The sequence below is a fragment of the Manis pentadactyla genome, chromosome 9 (assembly GCF_030020395.1).
Source record: "Manis pentadactyla isolate mManPen7 chromosome 9, mManPen7.hap1, whole genome shotgun sequence".
In the NCBI taxonomy this organism is placed as follows: Eukaryota; Metazoa; Chordata; class Mammalia; order Pholidota; family Manidae; genus Manis; species Manis pentadactyla.
This window is the reverse complement of record NC_080027.1, coordinates 9010410-9032725: the sequence shown is the minus strand read 5'-3', so window position 1 is coordinate 9032725 and position 22316 is coordinate 9010410. Positions and strand designations below refer to the sequence as shown.

The 22316-nt window shown below is 55.6% G+C and overlaps 2 protein-coding genes and 1 long non-coding RNA gene across 7 annotated transcripts in view; 1 reads left to right on the top strand and 2 right to left on the bottom strand.

The window, feature by feature from the left end:
• The window catches only part of LOC130684778 (uncharacterized), a 28086-nt gene extending 22670 nt beyond the window's left edge, over positions 1-5416 (bottom strand). Inside the window, exon 1 of the mRNA XM_057506725.1 lies at positions 4651-5416. Coding sequence (XP_057362708.1) covers positions 4651-5350 — 700 coding nt within the window. The 5' untranslated portion in view covers positions 5351-5416. The remainder of the gene's footprint in view (positions 1-4650) is intronic.
• The window catches only part of LOC118907337 (uncharacterized), a 209454-nt gene that overhangs the window by 25543 nt on the left and 161595 nt on the right, over positions 1-22316 (bottom strand). The gene's annotated exons all lie outside the window — the stretch shown is intronic.
• Positions 1-22316, top strand: part of KCNQ1 (potassium voltage-gated channel subfamily Q member 1) — a 324142-nt gene that overhangs the window by 186686 nt on the left and 115140 nt on the right. The window lies entirely within an intron of this gene.

Here is a 22316-nt window from a genome sequence, read left to right as displayed (position 1 = left end):
AAGGAATGGTTGTCGGGCAAAAGTCACAGGGAAAGGCACAGGTAGTTGGCTTTCTGAGGCACCTGGCTGGTTTGGGAATTGGGTTGGTGTGACAGGAGCTCAGTGAGGGAGCACAAAGGGCAGGGCAGATCTTGTAAAACCTGATGGAATTTGAGTTTTATTTCCTAGAAATAGGAGCCACTAGAGGGTGCTTGGTAGTGGAGCAATGGGACATGCACACATTCATTCTTGGCTTTTGGGATTCGACGGCATAGGACACAGTGTTATCACAGCCCTAAGTTCATGAAACATTGTCACCCTGTAATGGTCTGTTCCTTTACATGCTTTTCCGTTTGATCCCCATTCTCCACCCCTGCTCTCCTCCCACCAGGCAGCTGCTCCGGCGTAGTTTATTTATATCATTGTGTTGTGTGTGCCCTAGCAATGCATGCAGGATCTTCTATCATGTCTGGTGCTGTGCAATTTTAATTTAAATACAGAGTCGTGTACTGAGATAATCCTTGTCCTGTTTGGCATCTGTGTCACTCAGCACCGTGCTGGCACATGTCTCCATTTCATTAAGTGTACGTCTCTTCTTTACTCCTAACCACAGCGCTGGGTTCCAGCTCCCCATACCCCGCAGGCAGGGCTGCACGGAGCGTGCGCACAGTGCCCCTCGTTGTTCTGGCGAGAACTGCGCTAGCTGTTTACCCAAGAGGGGAAGTGCCGGGTTGCAGGTATTAAATGTTTTATTTGAGGAAGAAGTGCTGGACGGCTCTCCAGAATTTCTATGCTTGACATTCCCACCTGCAGTACACAGGGAGGCTGGTTTCCTGCATTTCTGCCAACACTTGGCATTATCCTATTTTCTAATTCTTCTCACATGAGGAGTATCTGTTGCTTTCGGGTGCATTTCTCAGATTACTGATGAGCTCAAGCATCTTTTCATATAGGAGTTAACCCTCCAGTAAACTACCACTTAATATCGCTTGCCCACTCTTCTTTTGAGCACCCCATCTTTTTCTTATGGAATGCAGGACTTGCTATTATATTTTAGATATTGATTTTTTATCAGTTTTAATTGTTTCAAGTATCTTGTAATTTGTCATCTGTAACCTGGGTAAATAAAGTAACATAAATGAGAGTGAAAAAGGCAAGTCGTGTCTTAGTAGAATTATGCAAATAGTTTTGGTCTCTGCCACAGTGGTTTTATTTAACAGAACTAATTCGTGTACATTCAAGTTCTAAATTTTAGTCTTAAAGTTTGTATTTTCTGGGTCCTGCTTAAGACCCCAGGGCCAACCCTGGGCCGTGAAATGATTCTTCATAGTGTCCTCCTACTAAAAACTGTCAAGTAACTTTTACTTTTAAATCTGTAGCCCGTTTGGAGCCTGCTTTTTTCTACGGGCTCAGGTAGGAATCCACATTTCTATTTCTCCATTCAGGGCCAATTTTCCGAATATCATCTTCCAAATAGTCCCATAGTACTGAGGTGTCCCCAGAGAAGTGGGGTGCTACCTTCCTCTAGATGCAGGGCTGCCTCCAAAGGCTCTTTTGGGTCTCTGTCCTCCACCATTTGGACTGCTGAGCCTCGAGTGTGCCCCAAGATCTGCTGGTCCAAGGCCTTCTCTGTTCTCCTTTTTCAAAGTTCACTTGGTGTTTATAGATCTTTTTCTTGCACAGACATTTTAGAGTACATTTGTCAAGTACCTCAAAAGTTCCAACCGGAAGTTTAAGCAGAGTCATGCTAAATTTACAGATTTAGAAAAACTTGACCCTTTTCTAATGCAAATCTGCCCTATCAAAGAGAACAGAATGTCTCTCCATATCAAAAGATTTTCCTTTATATCAATAGAATTTTTAAAATTTTCTCCATAAAAGTCATCTTTGTTAATTCCTAGACGTAATATAAACTTTATGGCTATTCTAATTGCTACCTTAATTTCTATTATACTTTTCAGTTACTATTGGCATAAAGAAATGCTTTTAGGGGGGCGGGGGGTTGGGGGACAAGGGTGTTACACTGATCTTATAACCAAAAACTTTGAAGTCTCTATTTAGTTCTAAAAGTTTAATTTTTTTTTTTTCATGTAGCTCAGCCATTTTTCAAAGTGTGGTCTGAGGACCCCATAGAGCCCCTGAGACCCTTTCACACAAGGTCAAAAACATTTTCATAATAAAAACTCAGACATTATTTGCCTTTTCTGTTTTCACTCTCACAAAATTAAAGAGTTTTCCAGAGGCAGCATGACCCCACTGGAATACGTGCTTCTGTAGTCCTGTGTTTTAATGGTTTCTCGGTTTTAACTTCTTAGGTAATGATCAACATACATAACTCATATTAGCAAAAGTTCTTTGGAGATCTCAACAATAAAAGTACAAAGGGTCCCGAGACCAAAATGTCTGAGGACCCTGATGTAGACAATCTATCCTCTGATGCGTAGTTTTCTCCCTCTCTTCTGAGCCTCCCTTACACTCCACTTTCTTTCCTCGTGTTAGGAGATGGCCAGGATGGCTTCCTAGGCCTGCTTATTGTAAGGGGATGGATACACGTGTGATGTCTCCACTAAGTTTGCTGAAAAGTTTTGATATGTAACTTGTATCAAGTTAGGTCGGTTCCCTTCTAGTCCTGGTTGGCTAAGAAGTGTCCCCTCTCCCTGAACTCATATATAGGCATTGAAGTTTATTATAATTTTCCTGCCTCAACTGAGAGAACCATATGGTTTTTCTCTTCTAGTCTCTTATTGTGGCAAATTACATGGATAGAGTTTCTGATATTGGATCATCTTTACATTCCTAGGAGAAATCCCACTTGCTTAAGAACTGCTTAATATAAGGTTGGATTACTTATACTATACTTATATATATACTTATACTCAGCTAATACTGTACATGGAACTTCTGCATCTGTGTTCATAAGGAAGAAAGTTCAAAATTATGTGCTTTTATTTTAATTTGGGTAAGCTCTGATCCCCATATAAAAAGATCTCTCTAGTTGGAGCATAAAACCTGAAACGGGCCCACTTTTCTCCTCAGCATGTTTGGAAACACATTAAAATAGAACTGTAATCAAGCAACCCAATCCTTAAATTTTTCTCCTTGTGAGTATCTGGAAAACAGGTGCAGAAATGGATCATTTGAGACACCATAGAAATCTGGTTAATCCTGCCAGCCTGCTTTCCTTCAACAAGTACAGACTGAGCAGGGCTGGGTACCAGGCTTTGGTGGTGCCTGGGCTGCAGAGAAGAACACGGGCATCTCTCCAGGGAGCCCGGGCCCAGCACAGCAGGATCCAGGGGAACCTGGTACCTGCACCGCAATCTGTGTATGCTGTTATCAGCAATGCGTCTGCACCTGGGGACGCTGTCTGGGACAGGACGCTTCTGTGCACAGGATTCAGTCCCTTTGGTGCCCAGAACAGTCCCAGGAGGACGCTCACCCCATTTTACAGAAGTGGTGACTGGTTGCTGGAGGAACACGCTTGGGGGGATGGAGGTGGAACCACCTGCTGTCTGCTGCTAGGGTCCAGATGGAGAACCGCAACTCCCGTCTTTTGCCTATTCCCCACCTGGACCAGGGATTCTGACCCCCAACTCAGGGATCTGCCTTCAACGCAGAACCGCCACGGATTAGAAATTTACCTTCAATGTGTGGCTTGGACCCTGATTCAGACTACTAACCCCAACTCCAGTCCCCAACTCCGAACAACCACGCGGTGCTAGACAGTCTCTGGACCCCGACCCAGGTCCCCGACTTGGACGCCAACCCCGGACTCCTATCCCCAACTTGGACCACTAACCTCAACTCCAGTCCCCGACTCTGAACAACCACAGGGTTCCAGACAGTCTCCGGACCCCAACCCAGGTCCCCGACTTGGACGCCGACCCCGGACTCCTGTCCCCGACTCGGACCACTAACCCGAACTCCAGTCCCCGATTCCGAACAACCATGCGGTGCCAGACAGTCTCCGGACCCCGACCCGGGTCCCCGACTTGGACGCCGACCCGGACTCCTGTCCCCGACTCGGACCCCGACTCGGACCGCTAGCCCCAACTCCAGTCCCCGACTCCGAACAACCACGCGGTGCCAGTCTCTGGACCCCGACCCGGGTCCCCGACTTGGACGCCGACCTCGGACTCCTGTCCCCGACTAGGACCCCGACTCGGACCACTAACCCGAACTCCAGTCCCCGATTCCGAACAACCATGCGGTGCCAGACAGTCTCCGGACCCCGACCCGGGTCCCCGACTTGGACGCCGACCCTGGACCCTGATCCCGACTCAGACCCCGACTCGGACCGCTAACCCCAACTCCAGTGTCTGGCTCGGAACCATCGCCCAGTGCCAGACGCAGTCTCCGGACCCTGACCTGGACCCTGACCGGGGGCTCTGGTTCTAACTGGACTCTAGACCGGCCACCAGCATCTGGCGGCCTTGCTTCAGAACCACCGTGCGGACTCAAGACCCCAACCGGGACCACCGACCTCCCACGTCGGACACGAACCGCGACCGCCCGCAGGACCGGCCCCCGAGGCGCACTCCGGACACGGGCTCCTGACTCGGAACTGCGACGCAGGCGGAACCCCGGCCCGGCCTCCGTGAGGCGCAGCGCGGAGCCCAGAGCCGCAGACCGCGGGACCCGCCGCCCACCTGCGTCCCCCGCAGACCTCACCTCGGCTCGCCGGCGACCGCCCGTCCCACGCCGCCCGGGCGCCGAGGCGCTGAGGGGCCTGAGGAGCGCGGCAGCAGGAGAGCGCGGCCTGAGAAGGGCGGCCGGGAGCAGCCCAGGCCTGGGAGGGGCGGCCTGAGGGGAGTGTGGCCGCAGACAGGAGAGCGCGGCCGCGGGAGGAGCGAGCCCTGGCGAGAGTGCGGCCGCGAACAGCACTGCCGCGGGAGGAGCGCAGACTGAGCCGAGCGCAGCGCCTTTCTGCGGAGCTGATGCTGCAGAGCTCCGACCCCAACTGACGTAAAAGCCGTCCCTGTCGCTGATTGGGCAGGCCTGCAGGGGGGGGTTGCCGCGTGCCGCTGCGCGGGTTGGCTGGATGCGGAGAGCGTGTGCCGCGCTCTGCCATTGGCCAGGGTTGGCCTCTGCCGATGCCACCCAGGGTCGGATTGGCCGGGTGAGTCCGGCGCCACGTACCGTGCCTGCGCTGTGTGCTGGGCTCTGAGGGCGCCTCTCCAGGTCCAAGCCCCTCGGCGGCACTCAGCTCACGGGGGTCAGCGACGGCCGAGCGGGGCCTCCCACCGCCCACGGGGACCGCGCCGCTGGCTTGAGGCAGCTGGGGCGCCTGCAGGGGCTCCACCCTGGGCACGTGACAGGGCGCAGGTGACCCAGGTGGTCGGCCTCCGACTGGACCCCGACAGATCTGCATACAGCCCTCTCCGGCTGGCTCTCCGGCAGGTCACTGTCTCTTGATGGTCCCGTCCCTCCTCCAGCCCACCCTCCGTCCACCGCTCCCTCCATCAATCCCTCCTCCTTCCTCCCTCCCGCCTCCCATCCCCCCACCTCTACATCCGCTGGCCTCCCCCTGGGTACCAGGCGCTGCCCTAAACACTAGCCATCTGCAGCGAACAGCCATCCGGAAGCCTGGGAAACCTGTGGTTTTCCCAGCAGGTCTGGGGCAGTTTGGACCCGCCGGTGAACCCTGTGCGCTCTCAGAGGTTGCTGCCCTCCCCCACAGCCCACTCAGGGCGGACTTCCAACAAGGGAGGAACGGAGGTGCTGGAGCCCGCGAGCCGCCGTCCTGCACCCCAAGCACACAGCCAGGCCTTCATCTCAACTGCTTTTGCCTGAAATATATGTCTATGAAAAGAGCCAGGTGACAGACTGGGGTCTTTGTGACTCATCCTGGAGGAGAAAGGGAGAATGGTGTCATCTTTTCAGATGTCAACAGCTTTTTTTCTGACCTTGAGAAACAATGCCCAGATGGGTCACCTCCCCGTCCACTGCCCAGCCCACAGGAAGGTGGGCCAAAAAGCCTAGTCAGTACATTTGATTCGGATCTACCAACGCCATCTGGCTGGTTGCTTTTTGGTCTCTACCTATCCAAGGCAGGTTGCAACCAGTACCATCACACGGGGCGCTGTGCTCAGGAGGGCCCCACACTTAGGGTTTAACGCCCTGCTGTCACCATATTGAAATTCTTAATAATTTTGTCTTTGAACTTGTGTTTTGTAAGTGAAGTCCCATGGAACAATGGAACATGCTCTGGGAACTTGGAGCCTAGGCTTGCATGTGGCCCTTGTCACCTCCCTGCCTCCTCTGGACAGGTTCTTAGTGGCCCTAGTTGCCCTCTCTCCTGCCCCCTCTGCCTGCCCAGCGTCCCTCCCCCCACTCCCACCAGGTGACCACTATTACTCTCTGCCCGAGGAAAACAATGGCAGGGAAAGACAAGAGTCCTTTCCCACGTTCTGCAGTGCTGGGAGCCCTGTTGGTAAGATGGCAGTGGTGCTGCCAGGTTCGTGAAGCTGTTCAGACCAAAATGAGAGACAGCATGTGAGAGAGCCCAGGATCAGGGGCCAGCGGGACATGGCACAGTCCTCCGCCTCCCAGGACCCAGCCCTGCATCCTTCTGTGGGAGGCCAGGACCCTTCTGTGGACCCCGCCGGGCATGTCCATTTCTACTTCATCAGGGGAATGGGAGCCCCAGGTCTTCAGAGCAATTTCACAGATTTTGACAAAACAAAACCCTGCCTATGTAGGGTTTACATTCCACAAGGAAAGACTGAAGCTTTCAAAGGGTTCTGGCTGGTCTCCTTTATCAGAACCTATAGATCCCTAGGTTACCCTTGTTAGGTGTACCATGCGGAGGTACCATGATTGATGGCTCTACTCTTGACTCGTGAATGTGACATTTCCCCAACGTTTTTATTTTGGATTTGGTTTTCATCCAAGGATGTTGAGCATGGGATAAACAGCCCCCTAAAGCAAGTCCACTAAAAATGGTGACCATCCTCCCAGTAAAGAGGACCAAGAGGTGTTGACTGGGATTTCATCTTGAAAGCTGATTTCTAAAATTGTGAGAATTGAGCTGATTTGATCTAATACTTAACACAATGTGTGTTCTAATCATGTACCTGGGTGGGGGGTCCATTTTGCAAGCAGCTGACTCCATTCATTTGTATGTTCATGGGATGGTGTTCGCCACACTGACTTCAGACCCTGAGGTCCTGCATGCTGGGGTCTCTCCTAACAGACTCCTTCACGGTAAAACCCAAGGGCACAGCATCCTTGTGTGGCTGTCTTCTCGGGCCGTGCTCCGAGCCAGAACAAGGAGCTGCCGTTGTCCATTGTGACACAGTGGTTGGCAGGGTGGTTCCGAGTCAAATGCGGGCCGAGTCCTCACCCCTCACCCCCTCACCGCACATGGGGTGCCGTCAATCAGCTAGTGCCGCCTGCCAGCCCAGGCGCACCTGTTGTGTGCTCCCCAGCCCCCGCCTCTTCTCTAGCCCTTTGGTAGAGACAGACAGAAGAAAACAGCCCAAGACTGAGAGGGGTTTGTTGTCTCGTCGGGAGACAAGAGACACGTGGGAATTGACTGGCGTACCATGTGAGGCTGGGTGGACTCCAGGCCAACCCTGGGGGCTGCCAGACAGGCTGGGAAGGGACCGAGAGCTGGCTCTGGGCACACTGGCAGCATTCAGGGAAGGGGTGGCAGACACAGCCAGCTCCTCTCTGGGTTGTGCCAGGGTCCCTCTCAAACCCAGGCCAGCCTGAGGCCTCTCTGTTCCTGGAGGCCCTGGGATGTGGCACCTTGCCCCTGTCACCTTCCTGAGCTCAGGACTGCCGAGTGGTGTGGGGCAGAGAGCGCAGGCACCTGGTGGCCTCTACCCAGCTGCCCAAGTGACAGAGGGCATCTGGTTTAGCTCATCTGTGTGGGGTGGGGGCTGACCTAGCATCCCTCATGCTCCCTGCAGCACTCATACTCAGGATTCGAAAGGTTTCCTCCCAGGCCTCTGCACCCGAGTGCACGCACACACGCACACACACATGCACACACACACGCACACACAGCTGAAGAGAATTAGGCTCAAAACGTCCACTAGGCTTTTCTCTTGATTCCGAGGTATTTAGAATGGGGGTGGGGGATTAGGGGAGGAAGTTGCTGAGCTAATTCTCCTGCGTTTGCCAGCACAGAAGTGCAGATGGGGCCCAGGGCCCCACCGTGTCCTGCGGGAAGCACCAGCCCTCCTCCTGCAGGCAAGGCCTGGGGAAAGGATGGTGTGGGGGCCCCGCCACACCAAGGCGACATGGGTTCTCTGAGGGATTCTCTGGGCCGCAGTTTGCCCCACCGACCCCCTCCCCCAGAGTCTGAGGACGGAAGCAGCTTCAGGCTCAGCCAGGTCCCAGAGAGCTATTTCCCTCCAAAATAGAGAGGCCCAGGGCCACGTGGCTGCCTCGGCACCCTCTTCCCAAGAACAGCCCTTGCCCCTGCTGCCCTCTGAAGCGGACAGGGATGTGGAGGGCGACGAGGAGCCCAGGGCAGCCCTGGGTGGCTGGTGCAGCTGCCGAGCCCGCCCTTCAGGTCAGCCCCTGCAGCTGACACCCACCGTCTCCACGTCCTCAGCACCAGTGGCCCCCCGGCCCCCTCGGTGCGGCTTTTGCACATGCCCTCACACCACTGCAGCTGTCCCGAGGGAGGGCTCTGTGACCCCCTTGACCCTCTGTCCTGTGGCTTCTTCACTGATCACAGGTCTCTGCTGACCCTGCTTCCCACGACCTCACTGTGAATCTCCTTCTTCCTGTGGCCTCTGTTCGCCTCTTGCACCTGTGTTCCGCCTGGGCTCCCCATCCTGATGGCTTTGGGTACATCGGTCTGTTGACCACTCCCTGCTTTCCCCTGGCTCTTGGCATTGGTGTACCCTCCTTCCTCCTCCAGGTCCCCCTGCACCCACAGGTGGGACACCCTCATGTCTACACCCAAAGCTCTTGTCCCCCAGACCTCCCTGCCTCATGCTCCCCACTGTGGAGCTTGGCACCCCCAGTGCAGATAGGCAGGCTCCAGGTCATCCTGGGCTCTGCAGGCCACGGCAGGGGGTGTCCCTGGGAGGCTTTGGGGAGATGACAACAAGGATTAGGTCTCCCTTCTAGAAAGAGCACTCCGGCTGCTGGATGGAGAGAGAACTGGAGGGGGCAGGGGGTCACGAGTAGGCCCCGGAGGGCTGCGGGGAGACTCGCCATCCCCCAGGGAGAGAGGCAGGAGGCCTAGGGAAGGTGGGAGCTCAGGAGGGTGAGGGGGGCCAGGCCAGGGCTCCCATGGGGGGTGGCTTTGGTGAGGCTCTGAGCGCAAGGAGGAGTGCAGATAGCCATAGGACAGGTTTGGAGGAAAGGTCACAGGTCAGGAGGACAAGTCGGGTCTTAGGAAACCTGTGTCGTGGGGTCCTGCCTCACCCCCTGCCCAGCCTCAGTGAGAGCACCGCCACTCTGGCTTTGTCACTGCACAGGCACGGCCGGGCACAGGCTCAGAGCGGCCGAGTGTGACAGACTTGGTCCTGTGCTCCCGGGGGTGGCCCAGCCCCAGGCCACTCCTGGGCCCCCTGCTCCAAGAGCAACCTGGGAACGGAATTATGGGGGAATGCAGTAGTTACGCCTCATTTGAGCCGGCCCTGGCCTTTCCTCACGAGCAGTTTTGCTTTCCTGCATCAGGGTCAGCAATAATGTGAGGCCAGAAAAGGGGGCTGGAGCCCTGGCAGTCCCAGTGAGTGGCGGCCTGGGGCTGGGCCGCTTCCCGTCAGCAGGGCAGCTGTGCGGTGTGTGTATATGTTTGGGCACTGCACAGCCAAGCCTGGGTGAACCAACCCCAGTTCTCCCAGAGCCCCCACTTCGATGCGGGTTAACCCAGCAGCTGTCTCCTGAGCACCTGCTGGGGGCCTGGTTGGGTGCCAGGCATGGGGGGTGGGAAAGGAAAAGGAGCTGGGCCTGCCAGGCCCATAGGCTGAAAGCCTTTCCTGCCACCACCTTCCAGGGTCAGTTCCTTCCCACAACGCACGCCATCCCTGGGCACGCCTGCCCCGACCTCCTGCCTACACCTGCCGTTTCCACAGCCATCCCTCAGCCTCGGTCTCCCCAGCCCTCTGGGTTGAGTAGGTCCAGCCCATTGAGGACAGTGGCACTGCCAGGAGCAACCCAGAAAATGCTGCAACTGTCTCCCACGCTCGGGAAAGACATTAACAGGAGGCCCCATTGCCATTTCTCTGGTGGCTATAGGTTGTTCTTAAGCACCGAAGCATCCTCCATCAATATTAGTGATGCAGACAGACAATTGCAAAGCACCCACTATACCCTTAGCTCTGTGCTTGTGAAACCCTCCAGGTCTCTGGTGGGCAGTGACACAAATGAGAAGGTTCTAACTGAGCCACACAGGCTCAGAGGATGGATGTGATTTGGACAAAAAAGAGGAATGAGAAGAAAGGACAGTCCGACTGGAACATCGTGGAGCCCTGTGGTTTTAAGATCTGTCTGTGAGGTCTTTCAGAATCCTCCCTTCAAGAGGTAGCGCTTAATTCCTTTCCCTGATTTTGGTCTGGATTGAGTGATCTGCTTCTGATAAACAGAATATGATAGAAGTGACAGAGTATGACTTTCAAGACTAGGTCACGGAAGGCATTGCAGTGTCCTCCTCTCTCACTGGGATTGCTGATGCTAGAAGAAGCCAGCTGCCATGTTGTAAGGGCACTCAAGCAGCCCTGTGGAGCAGCCCACTCAGTGAGGAACTATGGCCTCCAGCCAACAGCCTCATGAATGTGCCATCTTGAGCAGATCCTGCAGCTGTAGTCAAGCCATCAGATGACCATAGTCCTGGCCAACAGCCTCACAAAGGGACCCTGAGCCAGAATCACCCAGCCATTCAGATTCCTGACCCTCAGAAACCGTGCAAGATAATAAATGTTTGCTGCTTTAAGCTGTGAGGTAGGAGGGTAATTTGTTACTCAGCAATAGCTAGCTGATACAGCCACCCTCACAGAGTTTGAACTGACTCATGATAGGGACAGCAAAGAGGGCTCAGTCTCTCGTCTGCTTTTGCCAGTGGTTGATGGCTTCTAGGAGGGTGTCATCTGGGACCAGGAGAATGGGTGCTGTGACATCTGCCCCAGGCATGCAAGTCATATTTCCACTCTCTCAGAAGATTCTGTCCTCCAGCCCAGGGGCTCTTGACCTGGGGTACCTGTGAGAAGCACACCCCTGTGTGGGCCTCACTCACAGAGGTGAGAGATTTTGACTTAGTAGGTAGTCTCTGGGCAGCAGAAAGCTGGTGGCATTTGAGAAGGGGGTGACTTGATGACAATATGCTTATGACGGGAGGAACTGTCAGCTGGAGTGTAATCCAACAGCTGTAATAGGTGATTTTTTTCTCCCAAGAGAACATGTATATCCAGTTCTTTGGACATGGGTGGTGCTAAGAGCAATGCCCGCCTCACCTGAGGCTGCTGACCAGGTGCCCCACCTCACCAGGCAGCCTCCAGGGCATCCATGGGGGCTAGGCTGCTAGGGCACCTTCTCATCTGTGTCCCTGAGTGGATCCCACTGGTCTGTCCCCCAGCACACCTTGGAGGGCACAGAGCAGGGGCAGACAGGATCCCCACGCTGTACTGGAGATGCTCCCTTCATGGTCCATTCCCAGCACGCTGCTCTCCAACTAGAAGGTGCAGTCTGTCTCACCTGACCAACAGCTTGAGGTGGTCACTGTGTCAGATCAGGGCTTTGTGACAGTGATGTGGCCTGCAATCCTATCACAGCCCAGAGTGGAGATGGGGGGACTGAGGCACAGTGAGGTCAAGGGACTCGCCAGACTTCACACAGGTATCAGGTACTGGAGCCCAGCTTTCTGCCCGGGCATCCTCGGACCAGGCTCCATCCACCTGTCTGTCCTTTCTTCTCTACCACATGGCCTCAGTGGGCAGAACATGGCCCCTGCTTGCACAGCAGCCACACACCTCTGTTAGGCAGTCCTGCCGTAGACACGGGCTGACTGCCTTTGCCCACATTGGCCTCCTGGGCACCGAACCTGCATGTGCGGCCCTTCTTCCCAGGATCTCACCTGTGGACCGAGCAGGGGAGGCCACGTGAGTAGCCGAGCCCCAGAGGTACCAGGTCCCTCAGGCTGTGCCCCTGCTCCCTGGGACCCTCCCAACAGATGACCAAGGCGGGGACCCCTAGCAGCCCCTGCTTATTAGTTGTTCCACTTGAACATGGCGTTCTTTTCTATGTAGCTGGAGAGGCCTAGGAGTCTGTCCTCAGTAGGGAGAGGACATACCTGGCCCAAACTCACTTCAGCAGCAGCCACTTAACAAACTTGACCTGGACCCTTTCTGGGCAGAGTCCTTTCCTTTCGTGGGTCTGTGGCCTGACCTACCAGCAGCCCGGCCGAGCAGAGCTGGGGTCTCACTGGGGCCATCAGCCCTTGTCGGCATTTCTGTCTCACGCTGCCCCTCTGCTGTGTTGCTGACTTCCTTCTGGTGCGCCTCAAATCCCCAAAGAGGGTGGGGCAGTGGGACACGGGGTGAGCACAGGCTCCAGTCCCTGAAGACAGTTCCGGGGATGCACAGGGTGGGCAGTGGCTGAAGCGTCAGCCCTCCACCTGGGAAGTGAAGTCTATGAGGGCAGTGAAGGCTTCGGCCGCCTCGGGTCCAAGGAGGCAGGGGACCCAGCCTGAGATGGGGGCTCCGTCTCCTTCACCCCATCCCCCCCCCCCAGGCCCACGGCCAGGGCCAAAGCCCTCCTTGGGACATGTCAATGGCAGCAAACATTTTACAGATGTGACATGCTCGGAGCCTGGCAACGGGGGCGGCTCCAGCTGCGGGAGAGCATGGTTGGATGTACGTCCACAGCAAAGCACCCGGTCACCTTTCTCTGCTTGGAGTGTAATCTTTTTTTGGAAGCTTTGCTGGAAAATCTGAATCTTGTGAGCCATCAGCTGTTTATAATCAGAGAAGCATATGTTTAAAAGAGCTGAGGGGCCTTATAAACTCCGTGTGCAAATTACCTTTGGGGCTGCCTGCCCCATCACCCCTCCCCATGGCTGCCATCTCTGGTGAGGGGCTCAGCGCGCTGCACAGAACTAGCTGTAACCCTGTTGTGGCATGGGGTCTGTTTAACTTTAGTCACGTCAGCTTGGCCCTGGAGCGTGGGAGCCTCCATCTCTGCTGTGTGGCTTCCAGGTCCCCCCCGCCCCCCACCCCAGCTGCAGAGGACTTCTGGCTCGCGGTCCCTGGGCCTTCACCATGAGAAATATTCAACCTGGGAGCCGTGTAGCAGGACGTGGCTAGGAACTGGGCCCCCAGGGCCTGTGGGGGCTTCCTGGACCCCCACATTCAGGGTCAGCCCAGACTTGGGGGCCCCTCTTGAGGCCGGCTACGGTGCTGTGGTCCTGCAAGGTTATTTGTTTGTTTTGTGGTTTTGGGTTTCTATTTTTTATTTTTGTAACAGTTTCGTTCAGATATCACTCACATACCATGCCAACCACCCATTTAAAGTGTGCGATTCAGTGGCTTCTAGTACGTTCAAAATTGTGCAGCCGTCACCGCTATCTAGTTCCAAAATGTTTTCAGCACCCCTAAAGACACCCTGCCCCCTTCATCTGCCACTCCCCACGCCCCTCCTACTCCTCAGCCCCAGGCAGCCACCAACCTATGTCCTGTCTCTCTGGACGTGCCTGTCCTGGACATTTCATATGAGTGTGATCACACAATACACAGTCTTCTGTGGCTGGCGTCTTTCACTGAGCATATGCTTTCAAGGTTGTTCATCCACACTGCAGCCTGTGTCAGGGCTGCATTACTTTTAATGGCCAAATAATATTCCATTGTATGGCTAGACCAAGTTTTATGTGTCTGTTCATCCACTGACGGACATTTGGGCTGTTTCCACATTTCAGCTACAAGAGTAATGTTGCCATGAACATTCTGATGTGACTTTTTTATGGAGGTGTATTTCCATTTCTCTCGGGTACGTGCCAAGGAGTGGACTTGCTGGGTCATATGGCAGCTCTGGGTTGAACCTCATGAGGAATTGTCAGGCTGTTTTCCAAAGTGGCTGCACCACTTACCTTCCTGCCCGCATCAATGAGGACCCTGATTCGCCACATCCCTCCCAGCACCTGTTGCTGCCTGTCATTTTCCTTGTAGCCATCCTAGTGGGGGTGAATATCACATTGTGGTTTTGATTTGTATTTCCCTGATGGCTAATGATGTTGAACATCTATTTATGTCTTCATTGCTCTTTGTATATGTTCTTTACGAAATGCCTGTTCAGATCCTTTGCCCAATTTTTTATTGTGTCGTCTATCTTTAAATTATTTATCTTTTTATTATTGGATGAGTTCTATATATATATATATTCTGATACAAGTTCCTTATCAGATACATTTTCTTCCATTTTGTGGGTTGTCTTTCTTGATGGTGTCCTTTGACTCACAATGATTTTCAGTTTTAATGAAGTCTGATTTATTTATTTTTAATTTTGTTACTTAATGTTGTAATGTGTAAGTCCAAAGATTTATTCCTGTGTTTTCCTTGAAGAGTTTTATAGTTCTAGCCCTTACATCTAGGTTTTTGATGTATTTAAGTTCATTTTTGTGTATGGTATGAGATGGGAGTCTGGTTTCATTCTTTGGCATATAGATATCTGCTTATCTCACTACCATTGGTTGAAAAAACTGTTCTTTCCCCATTGAGTGGTCTTGGCACCTATGTCAAAAACCAATTAATTGTGAATGTAAGAGTTTATTTCTAGAATCTCAATCGATCTGACTTTTTTCTGGAATCTCAGTTCTTTTCCATTGATCTGTGTGCCTCCCTTTATGCCAGTACCACACTGCCTTAATCAGTCTCTTTGTAGTAAGTTTTGAAATTGGGAAGTGTGTTTTCCAACTTTGTTCTCCTTTCTCAGGATTGTTTGGCTGTCGTAGGTCCCGTGACGTGCAGTTGTGAATGTCAGGACCGACTTGTAGTTTCTGCAAAGGAACCAGCTGGGATTCCGGGAGGGATTGCACTGAATCTGTAGATCCACTGGGCACTGGGATCCCAACTGTGTTCAGCTTTCCAGTCCATGAACATGGGTTATCTTTCCATTTTATTCAGATGTGCTTCCATGTTTTTCAAAAACATCTTATAGTTTTCAGAGTATAACTTTGACATTTATTTTATTGACTCCACTGGGTTTTGTGCAGCAGTGACCAGCAGCCGTCCTTCTGTCCCACAGACCAGCCCCGTCCAGGCTTCCAAGCCCACCCTCCCTGGGGGGCTCCTCACTGCTCCAGGCCCCCAGGCCCTCTCTCTGCTCCTTCACAGTCCTGTCTTCCTGCGTGCACAAACTGTTGCCCTGGCCCTGCGTCCCAGCAGGTTCCCTGAGGCACTCCCCGCGTCCAGGTGCACTCATGCCCCTTGTAAGACCCCGTCCTGTGCTTTGGTTGTCCTCTGCCAAGTGGGAGTGCCACCCCTGGACTGTGGCTCCCTAAGGTGGCTCCCCCATCTCACCCACGCTGCAGCCGGGAGGCACAGGGCGCAGAAACGGCAGGAAGTTCTGTGGGAGTACCTGAACTGTCTCCGGGGCAAACAGTGTAAGTAGAGGCCCCCGTGGTCAACAGATAGCCCTTAAATACTGAGGGGGGGAAACTGGGGTCCTGGAGCCAGGGAGTAGGGCTTTGGCAGCTTACAAATGAAATTTGGTTTTTCAACTTTCCTTTCAAATTGAGGGCCTCAAATCCAGATTCCAGCCCTGGGGGCTGGGTTGGGGAGTGGGGTCCTGGCACTGCTTCTGAGGGTACCTTTGAGGGGACGCAGAGTCGGCTCCTGGCAAGCGCTCCTGGAGCCGGTGGCAGGCGGCTGGGCTGCTCACCTGCTCACCTGTATCTGTCCCTCGGGCAGGGCTGGGCTGTGCCAATGGGCCAAATTGAATCACTGCCCGCCAGTAGGCTGTTGCCTTGCCGGGTCTCTCTCCCCTCTTACAAGGGGCAAATACTGCTGTATTCCCTGCCCCCCAGAAAACCAGGGAGGGGACCAGGTCCGAGAGGTGATGGCTTAGGAGTCCTCTGGGACCCTGGGAAGGGATGTGTGTGTGTCCTAGTCGAGCCATGGGTATCACTCACTCCTCTCGTTCCATCCATGCGCTCGGCACTCATTGAGCACCTTGCCCTCTGCTCGGCGTGGAGATTGCTGCATACTGTGAATGAATGCTGGTGTTCCTGCTCCCAAGGAGCCGGAGTCCAGCTGGGATGCCCGTGCTCAGGGAGATGGCCACAGGCTCGCTGTGCTCGCTAGCAGCCCCCGAGGCTATGGGGAAGCTACCGCACAGCTCTCAGGAATCCCGGGGCAGTACTGTAGGGCAGGAACAGGGACCCTTCCCCACCTGCTTCCCCGAGGTGCCAGGCCCAGACCACTGCCCCTCCAAAGCACACTGGACTGGAGTCAAAGCCTGGGTGCTAGATCCTCTGAGACTGTCCCCACTGCATAAAATGGGAATTCACTGAGGTGCCCTGGGGACTTCTGTTCCTCTAGGAACATGCAGAGTGGGGCTAAGGTGGGCTGCAGTGGGGACGTCCCTGTGACCACCCCAGCCCAGGGCCTTTCTGGCCCTGCCACAGCCACTCCCCAGAGCGGGGAAGCCGGAGCAGCCTTTTCAGCATGAGACCCTTGAAGCCTCCTGGCATGGGGCCTGCACATCGTCTCCTAGAAAGTCTTCAGCTGGATGTGGGGAGGAGGCTATGGGTGCATGGAGGGACTCCAGCCTCTGCCTCCCTGGGAGGCTTGTCAGAACAAGGTCAGCTCCCTGGAAGACCCCTGGCTGTAAGTGGGGAAGGGTGGAGGGCCCACCCCTCAGCCCAGGGGCACCCTGGAGGCAGTGGGCTAGAGGCCCTGTGGTTTTTACTACTTCATGAAGCACTTGGTGTCTGGAGGCTTCACGGTCCGAGGGGTTGAGCCGCCTCTGAAATGAGATCCCAGAAAGCAGCCAGGACGCTGCCTGAGACACTGCTCCCGTGGATCGCATGTGGGGAGCCCCCATTCTTCCCAGCGCCCCAGGCCAGCCGGACCTGCATTCCACTCCTCCTACTACCTTCTGGAAATGTTCCCTGAATCACATTGCTCGCCGCACTCCATTGGGCCTTCTAGGCTCTTCCTTTGCTGCTCGCCATAAAAACACTCCAGTCATCTTTTCCGCTGTGGTTTTTATTGTTTCATTTTATTATTCCAGCTATATTAAGTTGGGGAAAGCTACAGAAATGGGTTCTTCTCCCCCAGATTCCAGAACAAGTTATAGCCATTGTAGATTTTAATTAGTCAACACCCTCCAACCTCGTTGTTCCACTTTGTCCCACCTCACTTTCCTCTGTAAGTGGGGGAGTCTCAAGAACAGGCACTCTTGCTGTTTCTGGGGCAGTTCTCTGTTCCCCCGACTCCCATCCAATGAGAGAAAAGTCAGCCCAGATCCCGGGGCAGCCCAGTTTCTGGAGGCCATGGCTACAGGCACTGCTGGTCCCTGGCTGGGCTGGGCTTTGGTGGAAGCCAAGTGCAGGGTGAAGGCCTAGGGAGGAATCTGGGCTCTGTTGGCTGCTGGTAAGATTATCCATTAAATCCATATTCCTCACTGTAGAATTCACATATTCAGAGACTCTCCCGTACTCTGGCCCTTTAAGTTACTGCAGTATTGCTTCCAGATGGGCAAACGCCCACTCAGAGCCCAGCCCTGCAGAAACAGCAGCCACTGTACCACTCACCACTGGGCCTTTGTTCTCTGCGTCTCACTGCCCCTGCTCAGTTGGGAGGCTTCCAGGCGCCTTCACTTGGGGTCAGGTGGGGGGTGCCGAGCCTGTGGCCCCCAGCCCACAGGAGTCTCAGGAGAGAGAGAACAGCTTGGATGAGGGAGTGTCTCCAGGCCTGAGCCATGGGTTGAAGCCTCAGGCATGGCGTGGTCCTGGCCTCGCCCGGGGCCCATCCTGGAAAAGCCTGCTTGTATACCCCCCTCAGGGATAAGCCAGACAATAGCATTCTAGCATTCCTCACCCGACCTGGTCAGGTTAGGCCCCACCTACCTCGTACTTCCTAGTAGGCCACTCGCCTCACACAGCCTGAGCAACCTTGGTCAGCCCCTGCGGCCCTGCTCAGCACCCCATCTGCCCTCCTAGACCCCTGAGAGGCAAAACGTGTGCTCTCACCATGCTGCCTGCCGGGCTGTGGGTTCTAGGCTTCCTCGTGTGGCGCCTCCATGTCACGGCAGCCATATGGCTGTTCTGTCATCAGTGGGGACGAAGGCCTGCTCTCTGCTTCTGCTCATCTCTGTGTCACTGGGCACAGGGCTCTGACACTGTGTTTGCTCTGGGTGGACAAAGGAGCTTTTAGTGTAGCAAGTGTTGAAGTGTTGGGCAGAGAGGTGGAGCAGGAGGGTCTGCCAAGGCTCCACAGAGATGGGTTCTTCAGGAAGGAGACAGCATGCCAGGCAGAGGGCACAGCAGGGGCAGAGGTGCATAGGGTGAAGGGGCCGGACGGAGCCAGCGTGCCCAGCCCTGGGTGACATGACCAATGGTAGGTGCATGTGTGAGAGTGCCTCGAGGCCCAATTAGGCTGCCCCCCCCCCACCATCTTTCTGGCAGCATCCCTTCCTCACACAAGGAAGTGGTGCACACAGGTATACCTGACCCAGAGAGTCCAGATCCTGGGGCCTGATCTCTGGTTCCTTCATGACACATGACCTGCAGCTTGTCAGAATCTCACCTGGAAGGGGGAGCCCGGGGCTGGGGCTCTGGAGGTGGCTGGGTGGGGGTGGGTACGGCACACCAAGCCCACATGTAGCAGCCCCTGAGCATGGCCCTTGTGGGTGCAAGTGAGGGGTTGCTGGGGCAGGGACTCCAGCAGTAATGCCGCCTAGTAACAAGTGACGCTTGGTGAGTGGTGATGGCTGGCCCACTGGGCCCAGCACTCATGAACATTTCCGGGGCCCTCCATGGCGCCAGGCCAGGGACCCCAGCATAGAGACGTTCATCCACACCTGAGGCCCCTCAGCTGCAAAGCAGCCGGCGGCAATTGGTCTGTCCCTCTTTCGAGGCCCCAGCTTCCTGGAGAGTTGGGAGCCCACGCCTTAGAGCCTTATTTAGGGGAGCCAGGCTTTACAGTCACCCAGGCTCCTTTGGTGACCAGTGATGGGATGGAGGGGAGACCAGGGAGGACCTGCAGCAGCTGCTCAGCCGCAGGTGCCATGGCCAGGCTGGGGGAGGGCATATATGGGATGGAAAGGAGAAAGGGGGAGGTGCAAGCCGGGCAGGAGCTCCAGGACCTTGTACCTGCGGTGGGCAAAGACCCAGGGAGAGGAGGGCAGCCAGGGGCGCGGGTTGCATGGCGTGGGGGCCACCACACCCTGAGAAAGACTCCGTTCCAAGCCTGCCTCCTTTGCCCCACCCCTCCTGGGGCCTCTTGGAGGAGACCCCTGCCTTCCCGTCCCCTGCCGGGGTGCTCAGGTCCAGGAGGAGCTCCCCTGGGGCTGGGGAGCGCTGGCTCAGGTGATACGGAGAAACCTCCTGCAGCCCCCATCACGCTCTGTGCCTCTGGCCACATTATGGCCCAGCCTGTGCACGTTGCCCGGCTGGGGTGGCCCTGTGAATGCCACCTGCACCCCCGGGCCTGGGGAGCTGCCCTGTGAGCCCAAGTTCCCGGGACGAGTGAGCAGGGGGGCAGCCAGGTGGGAACCCATGCTGGGCAAGCCATAACTCCATCCCCCGAGTCTCTGCCAAACCCCGACTCGCCCACCAAGACGAACAAGGCCACCCTCCACCCAGCTCACAGATTTTGGACTCAACCACCTGAGGTAAAACGGCTTCCCTGAGAACCTCAGGCCCACAGCTTTGGGATTAATTCCCTCCTGGGAAAACAAATTTTAAAGGGTTTAAGCCACCCCGGGGCCTCGCCCTGCCTTTGACCTCCTCTGCTCTGGGACTGACAGGACAAGCACTGTATCAAAGCATTGACCCCACCCATGGAGGTCAGATCCCCTATTTCTCACCCACCTCGTTTGTCTTGGTTGCTAGGCCAGTGTTAATTGCTGTTTCTATCACTTAAAATTTTTCACATTTGGGGCAGTCATAAATAACCCCAAAGCAATGTGCACCCTCTCGGCACCAGGCTCGGGGGCTTTTCTCACTAGGGGAAGCAGCCAGGAAATGCGTGCAAGCTGAGGACCCCCTTGGCTGCCCCAGACATGCCATGGCTTCCCTGGGGTGGAGTGACATGGCTGGCCAGCCAAGCCATTGTGGAAAAAGGCAGCCCAGCCATTAGGCACGTGGCCTCCACGGTGCCACACATGCGGTGGCTATCTGGGAATCACTGGGTGTCCTCCTCCATGACAGTCTTGCCTCAGGCCTCCAGGGCATGCGGCTGCTCCCCCAACACCCCAGGGTGGCCTGCCAAGTAGTGTCAGTTCTGCAGGGCCTGGTGGAGTTTCTCTCTCTGCTTCCCAGAACAGCTTGTCTTGAGGGCTTCTCAGTGACGGCCAGGCCCTGGCTGGCCCAGGACATGGGACTCCCACCAAGAAAGTTGGCTGTGGGAGGCTTGGGCATAGCCTTCTCCTAGATGGGGTGGAGCCAGGCAGCTCACATCAGATGGGGCACGGCACGTGTGTTCTGATTCCAAAGCCATATTTCTATTTCTGCATTTGGAGGGAGTCACAAAGAGGCAGGAGCCAGAGGTAACCGAGTCCTGAATAGGTAGCAACTTACAGGATCACACTTGGCCTAAGGCCAGGTGCACCGTAGGAACTCAACATCCAGTCGCTGAATAAGTTCACAGACCCTGATGCCCCGACTAGTCAGGGTGGCCAAGGTCCTGCCAAGTAACAGACAGCTCCGGGTTTCGTTCCCTCTCCTGGGCTTGTCCAGGGCAGGCTGGCCACAGGAACCCAGGGCTCTGCACAGGAACCCAGGCCACTCTCATAAGCAGCCCTGGTCACCATGCCAGCAGGAAAACAGAGCTGCAAGGGTGATATGAGGAGTCGGGGTGTCTGCTCAGAGGGCAGAAACCATCCCATATGGGGGTCAAGAAGCAGCGCACACTGGCCTCTTCTGCATGGCCTCTTGTTTGGGAATTAGGCTGGCTTTCTCTCTACAGGGCTCTGGCCTTGACCGTCAGGGTGTGATGCTGTGGCGAGTGAGTCTCCAGCCCTGTCACCCTGCCCACTCAGCTCACCAGGAAGGGCCCTGAGCTCACACACTGCTCCATCACCCACAAGGCACGAGTTCTCAGGCCGGAGATTTGACTTTCCGGAGGGTCAGCTTAGGGAGCACAGGGCCTTCCTTGCAGGGCTCTGTGTGAGCTTGAATGAGATTCATGCATATGCAGCGCTAGCAGGTTCCCAGCACGAATAACTGGCCATCAGGGGTTGCATTATTACCCACCTGCCCAGCCCGCTGGGCCTTCCCACAGCCTGAGGGTCTGCAGACTCCGCACCTGGGCCTGGAAGAGTTAATGATCAGCCCGACCCCTCCCCCGCAGGGGCAGAAAGTCCTGTGAGCCAGTGAAGGTGGCCTCCTGGAAACCCAGCTGCCCTGGTGTCTCCGGGGCCGGGAGGAGGGAGGTGTTCCTGAGCGGTGGCCCCTCTCTTCCTTCTCACTCCAGTAGAGCAAACAATTACAACCACCCTGCCCGGGTTAGGTGGTGGGGATCATTCCCAGCGGAGTCCCTCAATTCAGGGCCCCTGTGGGTCACCTTGGTATAGTCAAGGCTCTTCGGGTGGTGGAAATCAGCCCGTGTGTCACCCCGAAATGAGAGCACCAACAGCTGCGCCTGCAAGGCACATTCACTGCAGCCCACCCCTCTAGGTACAGCCCTCCCAGTTCTCCGAAAAGCCGAATATTCACAAGCCAGCAGAAAGGAGACTTAGAGGTGGCCGCGGCAGAATCCCTCCCCCTCCCTGCCTGCCTCCGGGCCTCCTGCCCTTTCCCCTGCCCTCCCAGAGCCATTACCTGGGCCTCCCCACACCAGGCCCCAACAGGCCCCGGGCTAGGAGGAGCTCTGGTGGGGGCAGGGGACTCCAGGAAGTCACAGCCCCCTCCCCCATGCTCAGGAAAGTTCCCCGGGCCTGGCTGACTGGCTTCTTGTTTTGTTCTCAGCACAAGCTCTCCGAAGAGCAGGGACATGGGGAAGCCTCGCAGGACAGTCAGAGGGACAGAAAAACTGTTGCCAGGGGTGAGGGAACAGGAGGCCTGTTTGTGGCCGCAGGGCTGAAGGATGGCTCCCTAACAGCCCAGACCTTGAGGTCTGAGCACCCCAGAGTAGAAACTCAGCATCCAGGTACTCCTGGGGTCCTGGAGAAAGGACAGCGGCTGGGGAGGCCGGGCAGGGCGCAGGCCGAGGGAGCAC